This window comes from Pristiophorus japonicus, chromosome 31 (genome assembly GCF_044704955.1).
Source record: "Pristiophorus japonicus isolate sPriJap1 chromosome 31, sPriJap1.hap1, whole genome shotgun sequence".
Classification (NCBI taxonomy): Eukaryota; Metazoa; Chordata; class Chondrichthyes; family Pristiophoridae; genus Pristiophorus; species Pristiophorus japonicus.
The window spans coordinates 10,842,940-10,859,847 of record NC_092007.1 but is presented as its reverse complement, the minus strand read 5'-3'; the positions used below and the strand labels follow the sequence as shown (position 1 = coordinate 10,859,847).

General features: G+C 49.4%; 3 protein-coding genes across 3 annotated transcripts in view; 1 reads left to right on the top strand and 2 right to left on the bottom strand.

The window, feature by feature from the left end:
* LOC139240408 (chemerin-like receptor 1) overlaps positions 1–16,908 on the bottom strand; it is a 311,315-nt gene that overhangs the window by 199,565 nt on the left and 94,842 nt on the right. The window lies entirely within an intron of this gene.
* The window catches only part of LOC139240406 (electron transfer flavoprotein subunit beta-like), a 43,950-nt gene continuing 32,930 nt past the window's right edge, over positions 5,889–16,908 (bottom strand). The window contains exons 3-4 of the transcript XR_011588717.1: positions 14,247–14,475; positions 5,889–5,951 (exon numbers count right to left, since the gene is read on the bottom strand). The gene's annotated coding sequence lies outside the window, so the exon portion shown is untranslated. The remainder of the gene's footprint in view (positions 5,952–14,246; positions 14,476–16,908) is intronic.
* On the top strand, positions 10,595–11,437 carry LOC139240338 (free fatty acid receptor 3-like). Its single transcript, XM_070868808.1, has one exon. It carries the CDS (start codon positions 10,595–10,597, stop codon positions 11,435–11,437), a length of 843 nt encoding a protein of 280 aa, XP_070724909.1.

The window sequence follows — 16,908 nt, the reverse complement described above, 5'->3', positions numbered from 1 at the left end:
CAGGAGTAGGCCATTCGGCCCTTCTAGCCTGCACCGCCATTCAATGAGTTCATGGCTGAACATGCAACTTCAGTACCCCATTCCTGCTTTCTCACCATACCCCTTGATCCCCCGAGTAGTAAGGACTACATCTAACTCTTTTTTGAATATATTTAGTGAATTGGCCTCAACAACTTTCTGTGGTAGAGAATTCCACAGCTTCACCACTCTCTGGGTGAAGAAGTTTCTCCTCATCTCAGTCCTAAATGACTTACCCCTTATCCTTAGACTGTGACCCGTGGTTCTGGACTTCCCCAACATTGGGAACATTCTTCCTGCATCTAACCTGTCTAAACCCGTCAGAATTTTAAACGTTTCTATGAGATCCCCTCTCATTCTTCTGAACTCCAGTGAATACAAGCCCAGTTGATCCAATCTTTCTTGATAGGTCAGTCCCGCCATCCCGGGAATCAGTCTGGTGAACCTTCGCTGCACTCCCTCAATAGCAAGAATGTCCTTCCTCAGGTTAGGAGACCAAAACTGTACACAATACTCCAGGTGTGGCCTCACCAATGCCCTGTACAACTGTAGCAACACCTCCCTACCCCTGTACTCAAATCCCCTCGCTATGAAGGCCAATATGCCATTTGCTTTCTTAACCGCCTGCTGTACCTGCATGCCAACCTTCAATGACTGATGTACCATGACACCCAGGTCTCGTTGCACCTCCCCTTTTCCCAATCTGTCACCATTCAGATAATAGTCTGTCTCTCTGTTTTTACCACCAAAGTGGATAACCTCACATTTATCCACATTATACTTCATCTGTCATGCATTTGCCCACTCACCTAACCGATCCAAGTCACTCTGCAGCCTCATAGCATCCTCCTCGCAGCTCACACTGCCACCCAACTTAGTGTCATCCGCAAATTTGGAGATACTACATTTAATCCCCTCATCTAAATCATTAATGTACAGTGTAAACAGCTGGGGCCCCAGCACAGAACCTTGCGGTACCCCACCAGTCACTGCCTGCCATTCTGAAAAGTCCCCATTTACTCCTACTCTTTGCTTCCTGTCTGACAACCAGTTCTCAATCCACGTCAGCACACTACCCCCAATCCCATGTGCTTTAACTGTGCACATTAATCTCTTGTGTGGGACCTTGACGAAAGTCTTCTGAAAGTCCAAATATACCACATCAACTGGTTCGCCCTTGTCCACTCTACTGGAAACATCCTCAAAAAATTCTAGAAGATTTGTCAAGCATGATTTCCCTTTCACAAATCCATGCTGACTTGGACCTATCATGTCACCTCTTTCCAAATGCGCTGCTGTGACATCCTTGATAATTGATTCCATCATCTTACCCACTACCGATGTCAGTCTTACCAGTGTATAATTCCCTGTTTTCTCTCTCCCTCCTTTTTTAAAAAGTGGGGTTACATTGGCTACCCTCCACTCAATAGGAACTGATCCAGAGTCAATGGAATGTTGGAAAATGACTGTCAATGCATCCGCTATTTCCAAGGCCACCTCCTTAAGTACTCTGGGATGCAGTCCATCAGGCCCTGGGGATTTATCGGACTTCAATCCCATTAATTTCCCCAACACAATTTCCCGACTAATAAGGATTTCCCTCAGTTCCTCCTCCTTACGAGACCATCTGACCCCTCTTATATCTGGAAGGTTGTTAGTGTCCTCCTTAGTGAATACCGAACCAAAGTACTTGTTCAATTGGTCCGCCATTTCTTTGTTCCCCGTTATGACTGCCCCTGATTCTGAATGCAGGGGACCTATGTTTGTCTTTACTAACCTTTTTCTCTTTACATATCTATAGAAACTTTTGCAATCTGTCTTAATGTTCCCTGCAAGCTTCTTCTCGTACTCCATTTTCCCTGCCCTAATCAAACCCTTTGTCCTCCTCTGCTGAGTTCTAAATTTCTCCCAGTCTCCAGGTTCACTGCTATTTCTGGCCAATTTGTATGCCACTTCCTTGGCTTTAATACTATCCCTGATTTCCCTTGATAGCCATGGTTGATCCACCTTCCCTTTTTTATTTTTACGACAGACAGGAATGTACGATTGTTGTAGTTCATCCATGCGGTCTCTAAATGTCTGCCATTGCCCATCCACAGTCAACCCCTTAAGTATCATTCGCCAATCAATCCTAGCTAATTCACGCCTCATACCTTCAAAGTTACCCTTCTTTAAGTTCTGGACCATGGTCTTTGAATTAACTGTTTCATTCTCCATCCTAATGCAGAATTCCACCATATTATGGTCACTCTTCCCCAAGGGGCCTCGCACAACGGTATTGCTAATTAATCCTCTCTCATTACACAACACCCAGTCTAAGATGGCCTCCCCCCTAGTTGGTTCCTCGACATATTGGTCTAGAAAACCATCCCTTATGCACTCCAGGAAATCCTCCTCTACCGTATTGCTTCCAGTTTGGTAAGCCCAATCTATGTGCATATTAATGTCACCCATTATAACTGCTGCACCCTTATTGCATGCACCCCTAATTTCCTGTTTGATGCCCTCCCCAACATTACTACTACTGTTTGGAGGTCTGTACACAACTCCCACTAACGTTTTTTGCCCTTGGTGTTCTGCAGTTCTACCCATATAGATTCCACATCATCCAAGCTAATGTCCATTCTAACTATTGCATTAATCTCTTCTTTAACCAGCAATGCTATCCCACCTCCTTTTCCTTTTATTCTATCCTTCCTCAATGTTGAATACCCCTGGATGTTGAGTTCCCAGCCCTGATCATCCTGGAGCCACGTCTCCGTAATCCCAGTCACATCATATTTGTTAACATCTATTTGCACAGTTAATTCATCCACCTTATTACGGATACTCCTTGCATTAAGACACAAAGCCTTCAGGCTTGTTTTTTTTAACACCCTTTGTCCTTTTAGAATTTTGCTGTACAGTGGTCCTTTTTGTTTTTTGTCTTGGGTTTCTCTGCCTTCCACTTTTCCTCATCTCCTTTCTGTCTTTTGCTTTTGTCTCCTTTTTGTTTCCCTCTGTCTCCCTGCATTGATTCCCATCCCCCTGCCATATTAGTTTAACTCCTCCCCAAAAGCACTAGCAAACACTCCCCCAAGTAACGGGCTTGAGGGGCTAAATGGGCCTCCTCCTGTTCCTATGTAACGGGCTCGAGGGGCTGAATGGGTCTCCTCCTGTTCCTGTGTGACGGGCTTGAGGGGCTGAATGGGCCTCGTCCTCTTCCTAAGTAACGGGCTTGAAGGGCTGAATGGGTCTCCTCCTGTTCCTGTGTTACGGGCTTGAGGGGCTGAATGGGTCTCCTGTTCCTGTGTAATGGGCTCGAGGGGCTGAATGGGCCTCATCCTGTTGCTATGTAACGGGCTTGAGGGGCTGAATGGGCCTCCTCCTGTTCCTGTGTAACTGGCTCGAGGGGCTGAATGGGCCTCCTCCTATTCCTGTGTAACAGGCTCCAGCGGCTGAATGGGCCTCCTCCTGTTCCTGTGTAACTGGCTCGAGGGGCTGAATGGGCTGAATGGGCCTCCTCCTGTTCCTGTGTAACAGGCTCCAGGGGCTGAATGGGTCTCCTCCTGTTCCTGTGTAACTGGCTCGAGGGGCTGAATGGGCCTCCTCCTGTTCCTGTGTAACTGGCTCGAGGGGCTGAATGGGCTGAATGGGCCTCCTCCTGTTCCTGTGTAACAGGCTCGAGGGGCTGAATGGGCCGCCACCTGTTCCTATGCTCATGAAGCTCATTATTTTGAATGCGTTAAGACAAATCCAAAGAAAATAGCTTTGCGTTTTTCTCTCCTCTTTATTGGTTAATGGTTAATCTGAAAGCTTTGCTGAATGCATAATGAAAATTAAGGCATCGAACCGAGGTAAGACTTTGTGCGGTGCTGTTTATGCACCCGAGATCCGTTGGTATTGGTCTTTGCTTTGTACCATTGCTGTATTCAGAAGTGGCCTGTGTTTTACGTTCACGTCAACAAGCACAGATTAGATTTGCGCGTTCCAGCCATGGTTATTGCCCCAGGCTAATTATAAGCAGAGTTTCTCTTAACACCAGCAGATCAGCCAATGAACAGGGCATGACTTACGACAGGACTGACAGAAAACAGTCTATTTATTCTGCATACAGAACCTATTTGAGCAGCGCTCTATTGCAAACAGTCCACAGAATCTATTTAATTAGCATGACAGGAAACAGTTGCAATGGTTGCAACTTCCCCGCAACGTTAGCGTGTTGTAATACACACCCGACTCCGTACAATGACGCATCACATGCTAGCACAAGTCTTTTACACGAGTTATACAATACAAGCAGCTTGTTGGAGCATAAAATGCTTCTGGCTTTCTCAAAAGCAATTAGTTGTTTTTTTTCCCCATACCCAGTTCTCAACTTTACGCAATAACACATGTAGGGGCTCTGAGAGGGTGCTTAACCCTGGTAGGAAGTTACCAAAATAGTTGAGGAGTCCCAGGAACGACCGCAGCTCCATGACATTCTGTGGCCTGGACGCATTCCTGATAACCTCTGTCTTGGCGACTGTGGGCCGAGTGCCGTCCGCCATGATCTTTCTCCCTAAAACTCCACTTCTGTTGCCATGAAGATGCATTTCGACCTCTTCAGCCGCAGCCCTTCGCAATCCAGTCGCTGGAGGACCTCCTCCAGGTTTTGTAGATGCTCGACGGTGTCCCGACCCTTGACCAATATGTCGTCCTGAAAAACCACCATGCGTGGTACCGACTTGAGTAGGCTCTCCATGTTTCTCTGGAAGATCGCTGCAGCCGACCGAATTCTAAACGGTTATCTGTTGTAGATGCACAATCCCTTCTGCGTGTTGATGCAGGTGAAGCCCTTCGAAGACTCCTCCAGCCCCTGCATCATGCAGGCCGAAGTCAGGTCGAGCTTGGTGAACGTCTTGCCTCCTGCCAGCGTCGCAAATAGGTCATCTGCCTTAGGTAGCGGGTATTGGTCCTGTAGCGAGAAACGATTAATAGTTACTTTATAATCGCCGCAAATCCTGACCGTGCCATCTTTTGAGTACTAGAACAATTGGGCTGGCCCACTCGCTGAATTCCACTGGGGAGATGATGCCCTCGAGTTGCAGCCTGTCCAGCTCGATTTCCACTCTCTCCCTCATCATGTGAGGTACCGTTCGCGCCTTGTGTTGAATGGGTCGTGCCTCTGGGACCAAGTGGATCCGCACCTTCGCCCCGGAAAAGTTTCCAATGCCTGGCTCAAAAAGGAAAGGACATTTGTTAAGAACCTGGGTACATGAGGCCTCATCGACATGTGATAGCGCTCGGATGTCATCCCAGTTCCAGCGGATTTTGCCCAGCCAGCTCCTTCCAAGCAGTATGGGGCCATCGCCCGGGACAATCCAGAGTGGCAGTTCGTGCATCGTGCCCTCGTAGGTGACCTAGACCATGGTGCTGCCCAGCACAGTGATAAGCTCTTTGGTGTACGTTCTCAGTTTAATGTGGATGGGGCTCAGGGCTGGTCTGAGTGCTTTGTTACACCACAGTCTCTCAAACATCTTTTTACTCATGATGGATTGGCTAGCGCCAGTGTCCAGTTCCATGGCTAATCCATTTAATTTTACATTTAGCATTACAGGTGGACATTTCGTCAAAAATGTGTGCACCCTGTGTACTTCAGCATCTGCCTTCTCTCTCTGAGGCTCGAAATTGCTTTGATCCACCATGGAGCGATCTCTTCCTCTGCCACGTGGTGGTTAGCAGGTTTAGCAGAGCTTGCAGCTCGTCTGCAAGCTCGTTGGAGGTGCCTCATTGTTCCACAGCTCTTGCAAACATACCCTTTGAAGCGGCATGAATAGGCTGAATGGAAGCCTCCACAACGCCAACAAGGTGTGAATTACCTTGCATTCATCCTTTGTTGCGGACTCTGAGTCATTTGGGTCACTTGAGGCCTGCTGGCAGTCGCAGACTCGTGGTTTCTGCCCTGTACATTTCTGCTGACAAACACAGTTCCAGTTAATTTATGAACATTGCTAACACTTGTGAAATAAAGTAAATGAGTTGATGGCACAAATGATTACAAATGGGTATGATTTGATGGCCATTACAGAAACGTGGTTGCAAGGGGGCCAAGACTGGGAATTAAACATACAGGGGTATCTGACGATTCGGAAAGATAGACAAGAAGGGAAAGGAGGTGGGATAGCTCTGTTAATAAAGGATGATATCAGGGCAGTTGTGAGAGACGATATTGGCTCTAATGAACAAAATGTTGAATCATTGTGGGTGGAGATTAGAGATAGTAAGGGGAAAAAGTCACTGGTGGGCGTAGTTTATAGGCCCCCAAATAATAACTTCACAGTGGGGCGGGCAATAATCAAGGGATTATTCAAGGGAGGCATGTGAAAAAGGAACGGAAGTAATCATGGGGGATTTTAACCTACATATCGATTGGTCAAATCAAATCGCACGGGATAGCCTGGAGGAGGAATTCATAGAATGCATACGGGATTGTTTCTTAGAACAGTATGTTACAGAACCTACAAGGGAGCAAGCTATCTTAGATCTTGTCCTGTGTAATGAGACAGGAATAATAAACGATCTCCTAAGTAAAAGATCCTCTCGGAATGAGTGATCACAGTATGGTTGAATTTGTAATACAGATTGAGGGTGAGGAAGTAGTATATCAAACGAGCGTACTATGCTTAAACAAAGGGGACTACAGTGAGATGAGGGCAGAGTTGGTTAAAGTAGACTGGAAACACAGACTAAATGGTGGCACAATTGAGGAACAGTGGAGGACTTTTAAGGAGCTCTTTCATAGTGCTCTACAAAAATATATTCCAGTGAAAAAGAAGGGTGTAAGAGAAGGGATAACCAGCCGTGGATAACCAAGGAAATAAAGGAGAGGATCAAATTAAAAACCAATGCGTATAAGGTGGCCAAGGTTAGTGGGAAAATAGAAGATTGCAAAAATTTTAAACAACAGCAAAGAATGACTAAGAAAGCAATAAAGAAAGGAAAGATAGATTACGAAAGTAAACTTGCGCAAAACATAAAAACAGATAGTAAAAGCTTTTACAGATATATAAAACGGAAAAGAGTGACTAAAGTAAATGTTGGTCCCTTAGAAGATGAGAAGGGGGATTTAATAATGGGAAATGTGGAAATGGCTGAGACCTTAAACAATTATTTTGCTTCGGTCTTCACAGTGGAAGACACAAAAACCATGCCAGAAATTGCTGGTCACATGAATGTGGGAAGGGAGGACCTTGAGACAATCACTATCACTAGCGGGGTAGTGCTGGACAGGCTAATGGGACTCAAGGTAGACAAGTCCCTTGGTCCTGATGAAATGCATCCCAGGGTATTAAAAGAGATGGCGGAAGTTATAGCAGATGCATTCGTTATAATCTACCAAAATTCTCTGGACTCTGGGGAGATACCAGCGGATTGGAAAGCAGCTAATGTAACGCCTCTGTTTAAAAAAGGGGGCAGACAAGAGACAGGTAACTATAGGCCGGTTAGTTTAACATCTGTAGTGGGGAAAATGCTTGAAACTATCATTAAGGAAGAAATAGCGGGACATCTCAAAATACGGGGGAGCCAATTTAAAACCGAGTTAAGAAAAAATTTCTTCTCCCAGAGGGTTGTGAATCTGTGGAATTCTCTGCCCAAGGAAGCAGTTGAGGCTAGCTCATTGAATGTATTCAAGTTACAGATAGATAGATTTTTAACCAATAAGGGAATTAAGGGTTATGGGGAGCGGGCGGGTAAGTGGAGCTGAGTCCACGGCCAGATCAGCCATGATCTTGTTGAATGGCGGAGCAGGCTCGAGGGGCTAGATGGCCTACTCCTGTTCCTAATTCTTATGTTCTTATGTGTGCTGAGAGATTTGTTTGGTGTTATCACTGGTGGACATAAACGCCTGTGATATCGCAATGGCCTTACTGAGGGTTGGTGTCTCTACAGTTAAAAGTTTTCATAGGATGGTCTCCTGGCCAAAAAAGTCTCTGAGCATTTGCTCCAGGTAGCCATCAAACTCACATTGTCCTGCAAGTCGCCTTAGCTTGGCGACGTAGCTCACCACTTCTTGACTTTCAGATCGCTGGCACATGTAGAACCGATACCTTGTCATCAGCACGCTCTCCCTTGGGTTAAGATGCTCCCGAACCAGTGTACACAGCTCCTCATACGACTTATCTGTGAGTTTCACCAGAGCCAGAAGATGAGGGGGTTACCTTATGATGATAGATTGAGTAGACTGGGTCTTTACTCGTTGGCGTTCAGAAGGATGAGGGGTGATCTTATAGAAACATTGAGGCTGTAGGTCGGTGCCCCGCAGACGGTGAGGAGGACCGCTCTCCTTTTTGCAGCGCTTCCTTCTCCGTCCAGCCCACTGGCTACAAAGTACTGGTCTAGCCGTTCGACATAGGCTTTCCAGTCCTCACCCTCCGAGAACTTCTCCAGGATGCCCACAGTTTGCTGCATCTTTGCGTTGGATTCGTATACTCATTGCCAGATATTGTGTTCCTAACACAGATAAGACTGCACACAGGGAGGTTAAAGTAACAGTGACCTCAGTCTTTATTGAGACATTCCAGAGTGAGGAACAGGCCTTAGGGGCCGGCTTATATACAGTGCTCCCAAGGGATGCTGGGATCCCTTGGGACTTCAGGGGATGCGCTCCCTGGTGGCGGAACATGGGAGTGCATGCTTTACAGATACACAACAGAAACAGTCTACAGAATCTATTTAATCAGAACTGCAGCAAACAGTCCACAGAATCTATTTAATCAGCACATTGGAGCAACCAGTCCACAGAATTTATTTAATCAGCACTACAGCAAACAGTCTGCAGAATCTATTTAATGAGCACACTATAGCAAACAGTCGACATAAACTGCTTAAATTGCACTACAGCAAACTGTCTACAGAATCTATTTAATCAGTACTTCATCAAACAGTCCACAGAATCTACTTAATCAGCGCATTGGAGCAAACTGTCCACAGAATCGATTTAATCAGCGCACTTCAGCAAACTGTCCACAGAATCTATTTAATCAGCACTGCAGCAAACTGTCTGCAGAATCTATTTAATCAGTACTTCAGCAAACAGTCCACAGAATCTATTTAATCAGCACACTGCAGCAAACAGTCCACAGCATCTATTTAATCAGCGCACTGCAGCAAACTGTCTACAGAATCTATTTAATCAGTACTTCAGCAAACAGTCCACAGAATCTATTTAATCAGCGCACTGCAGCAAATTGTCTACAGAATCTATTTAATCAGTACTTCAGCAAACAGTCCACAGAATCTATTTAATCAGTACTTCAGCAAACAGTCCACAGAATCTATTTAATCAGCTCACTGCAGCAAACAGTCCACATAATCTATTTAATCAGCACACTGCAGCAAACAGTCCACAGAATCTATTTAATCAGGGCACTGCAGCAAACTGTCTACAGAGTCTATATAAAAGGAATCTCCATGAACACATTTCTGAAACTACACTTGCAGTAATGTGGTCTCCAGGCGGGATTGATGGAGAATTAACCAATCATCTCACTTCTGGTTCAGAATAGTGTAGTCATAGGCATCCATTTACAACAGTAACAATACAGGATGAATACAACACCTTTAAAGTAGTCAAACATTCCATGGCACTTGACAGGAACGTAAACAGAGAAACCGAGCTACATAAGGAGATACTAGGGACAGGTGACCAAAAGCTGGGTCAAAGGGGTCAGATTTAAAGATGATCTTAAAGGAGGAGAGAGGCGGAGAGGTTTAGGGAGGGAATTCCAGAGCTTGGGGCCCAGGCGGCTGAAGGCACGGCCACCGATGGTAGAGCGATGGAAATCGGGGGGGATTGGCAAGAGGCCAGAATCAGTGGAGCGCAGAGATCTCGGAGCATTGTAGGGGCTGGAGGAGGTTACAGAGATAGGGAGAGTGTAGGGGCTAGAGGAGGTTACAGAGATAGGGAGGGGTGTAGGGGCTGGAGGAGGTTACAGAGATAGGGAGGGGTGTAGGGACTGGAGCAGGTTACAGAGATAGGGAGGGGTGTAGGGGCTGGAGGAGGTTACAGAGATAGGGAGGGGTGTAGGGGCTGGAGGAGGTTACAGAGAAAGGGAGGGGTGCAGGGGCTGGAGGAGGTTAGAGATAGGGAGGGATGCAGGGTCTGGAGGAGGTTACAGAGATAAGGAGGGGAGCGAGGGCCATGGAGGGATTTGAAAATGAGGATGAGAATTTTGAAATCGAGACGTTGTTTAACTGGGAGCCAATGTAGGTCAGCGAGCACAGGGGGTGATGGGTGAGCGGGACACTGGGGGGCAGCGGGGTTTTGGGTGGGCTGAGGTTTACGGAGGGTGGAAGCCGGGAGGAGAACATTGTGGGGTGGAGGGTGTGGGGCGGCTTCAATGGGAGGACTGTTGCCGCTAAGGGCCGTTGACATGACCCTCTCTCCTCTTGGTTGCAGGTACAATGAGCCGAGATGGGGCTGGTTACGCCCCTTGACATCGTCTCGCTGGCCGTCTACGGCACGACCTTCGCCCTGGGGGCGCCTTCCAACGCGGCAGCCCTGTGCGTGTTCTTCAAGGAGCTGAGGCGCAAGCCCACTCCCAACCTCATCTACATGATCAACCTTGGCATCTCCGACTCGCTGTTCATCGCCTTCCTGCCCATCAAGATGGCGGAGTCAGCGCGGGGGGGCGCCTGGACGCTGCCCGCGGTCTACTGCCCCATCTACCTCATCTTCCACTTCGGCAGCATCTATGCCAGCGTGCTGTTCCTCACGGCGCTCAGCGTGGGGCGCTACCTGAGCGTGGCATTCCCGATCCGGTACCAGATGTACAAGCGACCTCGCTACTCATGCGCAGTGAGCCTCGGGCTGTGGATCCTGGTGGCCAGTCACGTGTCCTTCATCTTCCTGGTGGAGGCAGCGGGGGGCGGCGGGCAGGGCGGAGCGGCCAACGCCTCGGTCTGCTACGGGAACTTCACCGGCGCCCAGCTGGACCTGGTGGTGTCCCTGCGGCTGGAGCTGTGCGTGGTCCTCTTCCTGTTGCCCCTGGCCGTCACCACCTGCTCCTACCTGGGCTGTGCCCGCGCTCTCGGACGCAGCCAGCTGCCGCGGCGCAAGAGGAACAAGGCCCTGAGGGTGGCCGCCGCCACCCTCTTCCTCTACGTGGCCTGCTTCGCGCCCTACAACCTCTCCCACCTGGTGGGCTACGCCCGCCACGAGAACGTGGCCTGGCGCCACGACGTGTTGCTGCTGAGCGCCGCCAACGCCTTCCTGGACCCCCTGGTCTTCTTCTGCTCCTCCTCCGCCCTCCAGCGAGCCGCCAAGGTGCGGTGGCATGGCGCCCGGCAGTGGACCGGGGCCCGTAAGGAGCGCTTGACCCGCTTCTGGCACAGCGCGATCTCGCGCGAGAAAGGTCCGGGCGTGGACCTCCCTCGGCCTGCATCTCCGTCTCCCTGAGACTGCTCAATCGAGGAATGAGGAACTGGGTTACGCGGGTTGACTGAGGAGGTTTGGCCCCTTGGGGTTCCACGCCAACATATAATTGCGGCCCAGATTGGCTTGAGGCTTGCGAATGTCCAGTGATCATCTACTTGCTGCTATCTCCCTGGTACTGGTCAGCGATGGGGCGTCTTCCCATGGACGTGGAAGATCTCCCATTTCTACAGTGCCTGTTAGAATAAGGGCATAAGAATTCGGAGCAGGAGTCGGCTATTCGGCCCCTCGAGCCTGTTCCACCGTTCAATAAAATCACGGCTGATCTTCGACCTCCAATCCACTTTCCCGCCCGATCCCTTGATTCTCTTAGTATCCAAAAATCTATCGATCTCAGCCTTCAACATACTCAACGACTGAGCCTCCACAGCCCTCTGGGGCAGAGAATTCCAAAGATTCACCCCCCTCTGAGTGAAGAAATTCCTCCTCATCTCAGTCCTCAATGGCCGACCCCTTATCCTGAGACTGTGTGACCCCCCTGGTTCTAGACTCCCCAGCCCGGGGGGGGGGAAACACCCTCCCTGCATCTACCCTGTCAATCCCTGTAAGAATTTTGTATGTTTCAATGAGATCACCGCTCATTTTTCTAACCTTGAGGTTTGCGAATGTCCAGTGATCACTTACCTGCTGCTATCTCCCTGGTATTGTTCAGTGGTGGGGGTCTTCACGTGAAATAACGACTTGCATTTCCATAGCGCCTTTCACCACCTCAGGCCTTCCCAAAGCGCCTCACAGCCAATGGGCCACTTTATTTGATGTGTGGTCACTGTTGTAATGTAGGCGACGCGGAAGCCAATTGACACACAGCAAACTCCCACAAACAGCAATGTGATAATGACCAGATCATCTGTTTTTGTTAAGTGCATTGGTTGCAGGATAAATATTGGCCACAAGACGCCAGGGATAACTCCCCGCTGTTCCTCTTCAAAATAGTGCCCATTGGATCTTATAAGTCTACCTCAGAGAGCAGCCGAGACATTGGGTTTAACGTCTCATCTGAAAGACGGCACCTCCGACAGAGCGGCACTCGCTCAGTTCTGCCCCTCCGACAGTGTGGAGCTCCCTCAACACTGCCCCTCCGACAGTGTGGTGGTCCCTCAGTACTGCCCCTCCGACTGTGCAGCGTCCCTTAGTACTGCCCCTCCGACTGTGCAGTGCTCCCTCAGTACTGCCCCTCCGACTGTGCAGTGCTCCCTCAGTACTGCCCCTCCGACTGTGCAGTGCTCCCTCAGTACTGTCCCTCCAACTGTGCAGTTCTCCCTCAGTACTGCCCCTCCGACTGTGCAGTTCTCCCTCAGTACTGCCCCTCCGACTGTGCAGTGCTCCCTCAGTACTGCCCCTCCGACTGTGCAGTGCTCCCTCAGTACTGTCCCTCCGACTGTGCAGTGCTCCCTCAGTACTGCCCCTCCGACTGTGCAGTGCTCCCTCAGTACTGTCCCTCCGACTGTGCAGTGCTCCCTCAGTACTGCCCCTCCGACAGTGCAGCGCTCCATCAGTACTGACCCTCCGACTGTGCGCTGCTCCATCAGTACTGTCCCTCCGACAGTGCGATGCTCGCTCCGCACTGTCCCTCCGACAGTGTGGCGTTCCCACAGTACTGCCCCTCCGACAGTGCGGCGCTCCCTCAGTCCTGCCCCTCCGACAGTGCGATGTTCCCTCAGTCCTGCCCCCCGACAGTGCGGCGCTCCCTCAGCACTGCCCCTCTGACAGTGTGGCGTTCCCACAGTACCGCCCCTCTGACAGTGCGACGTTCCCTCAGTCCTGCCCTCCGACAGTGCGGCGCTCCCTCAGCACTGCCCCTGCAACAGTGCGGCGCTCCCTCAGCACTGCCCCTCCGACAGTGTGGCGTTCCCACAGTACCGCCCCTCCAACAGTGCGGCGCTCCCTCAGTCCTGTCCCTCCGACTGTGCAGTGCTCCCTCAGTACTGCCCCTCCGACTGTGCAGTGCTCCCTCAGTACTGTCCCTCCGACTGTGCAGCGCTCCCTCAGTACTGCCCCTCCGACTGTGCGCTGCTCCATCAGTACTGTCCCTCCGACAGTGTGGCGTTCTCACAGTACCGCCCCTCCGACAGTGCGGCGCTCCCTCAGTCCTGCCCCTCCGACAGTGCGACGTTCCCTCAGTCCTGCCCTCCGACAGTGTGGCGTTCCCACAGTACCGCCCCTCTGACAGTGCGATGTTCCCTCAGTCCTGCCCTCCGACAGTGCGGCGTTCCCTCAGCACTGCCCCTGCGACTGTGCGGTGCTACATCAGTACTGCCCCTCCGACAGTGTGGCGTTCCCACAGTACCGCCCCTCCGACAGTATGGCGCTCCCTCAGTACTGCCCCTCCGACAGTGCGGCACTCCCTCAGCACTGCCCCTGCGACTGTGCGGCGCTCCCTCAGCACTGCCCCTCCGACAGTGCGGCTCTCCCTCAGTCCTGCCCCTCCGACAGTGCGACGTTCCCTCAGTACTGCCCCTCCGACAGTGCGGCACTCCCTCAGTACTGCCCCTCCGACAGTGCGGCGCTCCCTCAGTACTGCCCCTCCGACAGTGCAGTACTCCCTCAGAACTGGCGCTGGGTGAGTGTGGGCCTAGATTATGGAGTTCGTGTCTCTGGAGTGGGGGGGCTCCAACCTATGACCTTCGGATTCAGAGATGAGAGAGCACTAAACCCACGGAGCCATAGCCAACACCAAGCCACACTTACACTTTAAGGGCTGATCTACATCAAGAACGCTCCCTGTTAACTTTCTAGATGGTGACCTTTTCAAGTCAACATACCATTCTGTTACCTTTTGGAATTTGGTTCACCCAGCAGCATGGATCATCTATCCGATCAACATGGCGTCCTTGGACATAACGTTACAGGACGTCCCAAGTGTAGCTGAACTTATCTTAGTCTTGCTGCAGAGCACGAAGATTAGAATAACGTTTCTGGCAACCTTTTCTTCCACAACTCAGTCCAAAACTGCTTTCTGCTTCGGCCGAAGATCGTTACTTGATACTCCAAGTTGAGTTCAGCTGCAAAAGAATTCTTTGTTTACAATAAATATATCCTGATATCTCACCGGTGGTCGCTTTGAATCTATGAATAATCTTCTCTGTGAATAAACTCGGTTTAATAGCTTAGCCTGTGGTGCAAAGTGTCTGGCAGGTGCTGCTTTTGAGTGTCGCCAGAGGTAAGGCAATCCTGCATACTACATTGACAAGAAGGGAGAAGTTTGCTTGCCAGCACCTACACACACTATAACCCCCATCAGTAATTGGTTCGGTATTCACGAAGGAGGACACAAACAACCTTCTGGATATAGAAGGGGTCAGAGGGTCTAGTAAGAAGGAGGAACTGAGGGAAATCCTTATTAGTCGGGAAATTGTGTTGGGGAAATTGATGGGATTGAAGGCCGATAAATCCCCAGGGCCTAATGGACTGCATCCCAGAGTACTTAAGGAGGTGGCCTTGGAAATAGTGGATGCATTGACACTCATTTTCCAATATTCCATAGACTCTGGATCAGTTCCTATGGAGTGGAGGGGAGCCAATGTAACCCCACTTTTTAAAAAAGGAAGGAGAGAGAAAACAGGGAATTATAGCCCAGTCAGACTGATATCGGTAGTGGGTAAAATGATGGAATCAATTATTAAGGATGTCATAGCAGCGCATTTAGAAAGAGGTGACATTATAGGTCCAAGTCAGCATGGATTTGTGAAAGGGAAATCATGCTTGACAAATCTTCTGGAATTTTTTGAGGATGTTTCCAGTGGAGTGGACAAGGGAGAACCTGTTGATGTGGTGTATTTGGACTTTCAGAAGGCTTTCGACAAGGTCCCACACAAGAGATTAATGTGCAAAGTTAAAGCACATGGGATTGTGGGTAGTGTGCTGACGTGGATTGAGAACTGGTTGTCAGACAGGAAGCAAAGAGTAGGAGTAAATGGGTACTTTTCAGAATGGCAGGCAATGACTAGTGGGGTACCGCAAGGTTCTGTGCTGGGGCCCTAGCTGTTTACATTGTACATTAATAGAAACATAGAAAATAGGTGCAGGAGTAGGTCATTCGGCCCTTCTAGCCTGCACCGCCATTCAATGAGTTCATGGCTGAACATGCAACTTCAGTACCCCATTCCTGCTTTCTCACCATACCCCTTGATTCCCCCAAGTAGTAAGCACTTCATCTAACTCCTTTTTGAATATATTTAGTGAATTGGCCTCAACAACTTTCGGTGGTAGAGATTTCCACAGGTTCACCATTCTCTGGGTGAAGAAATTCCTCCTCATCTCGGTCCTAAATGGCTTACCCCTTATCCTTAGACTGTGTCCCCTGGTTCTGGAGCTCCCCAACATTGGGAACATTCTTCCTGCATCCAACCTGTCTAACCCCGTCAGAATTTTAAACGTTTCTATGAGGTCCCCTCTCATTCTTCTGAACTCCAGTGAATACAAGCCCAGTTGATCCAGTCTTTCTTGATAGGTCAGTCCCGCCATCCCGGGAATCAGTCTGGTGAACCTTCGCTGCACTCCCTCAATAGCAAGCATGTCCTTCCTCGGGTTAGGAGACCAAAACTGTACACAATACTCCACGTGTGGCCTCACCAAGGCCCTGTACAACTGTAGCAACACCTCCCTGCCACTGTACTCAAATCCCCTCGCTATGAAGGCCAACATGCCATTTGCTTTCTTAACCACCTGCTGTACCTGCATGCCAACCTTCAATGTCTGATGTACCATGACACCCAGGTCTCTTTGCACCTCCCCTTTTCCTAATCTGTCACCATTCAGATAATAGTCTGTCTCTCTGTTTTTACCACCAAAGTGGATAACCTCACATTTATCCACATTATACTTCATCTGCCATGCATTTGCCCACTCATCTAACCTATCCAAGTCACTCTGTAGCCTCATAGCATCCTCCTCGCAGCTCACACTGCCACCCAACTTAGTGTCATCCGCAAATTTGGAGATACTACATTTAATCTCCTCGTCTAAATCATTAATGTACAGTGTAAACAGCTGGGGCCCCAGCACAGAACCTTGCGGTACCCCACTGGTCACTGCCTGCCATTCTGAAAAGTCCCCATTTACTCCTACTCTTTGCTTCCTGTCTGACAACCAGTTCTCAATCCATGTCAGCACACTACCCCCAATCCCATGTGCTTTAACTGTGCACATTAATCTCTTGTGTGGGACCTTGTCGAAAGCCTTCTGAAATCCAAATATACCACATCAACAGGTTCTCCCTTGTCCACTCTACTGGAAACATCCTCAAAAAATTCCAGAAGATTTGTCAAGCATGATTACCCTTTCACAAATCCATGCTGACTTGGACCTATCATATCACCTCTTTCCAAATGCACTGCTATGACATCCTTAATAATTGATTCCATCATTTTACCCACTACCGATGTCAGGCTGACCGGTCTATAATTCCCTGTTATCTCTCTCCCTCCTTTTTTAAA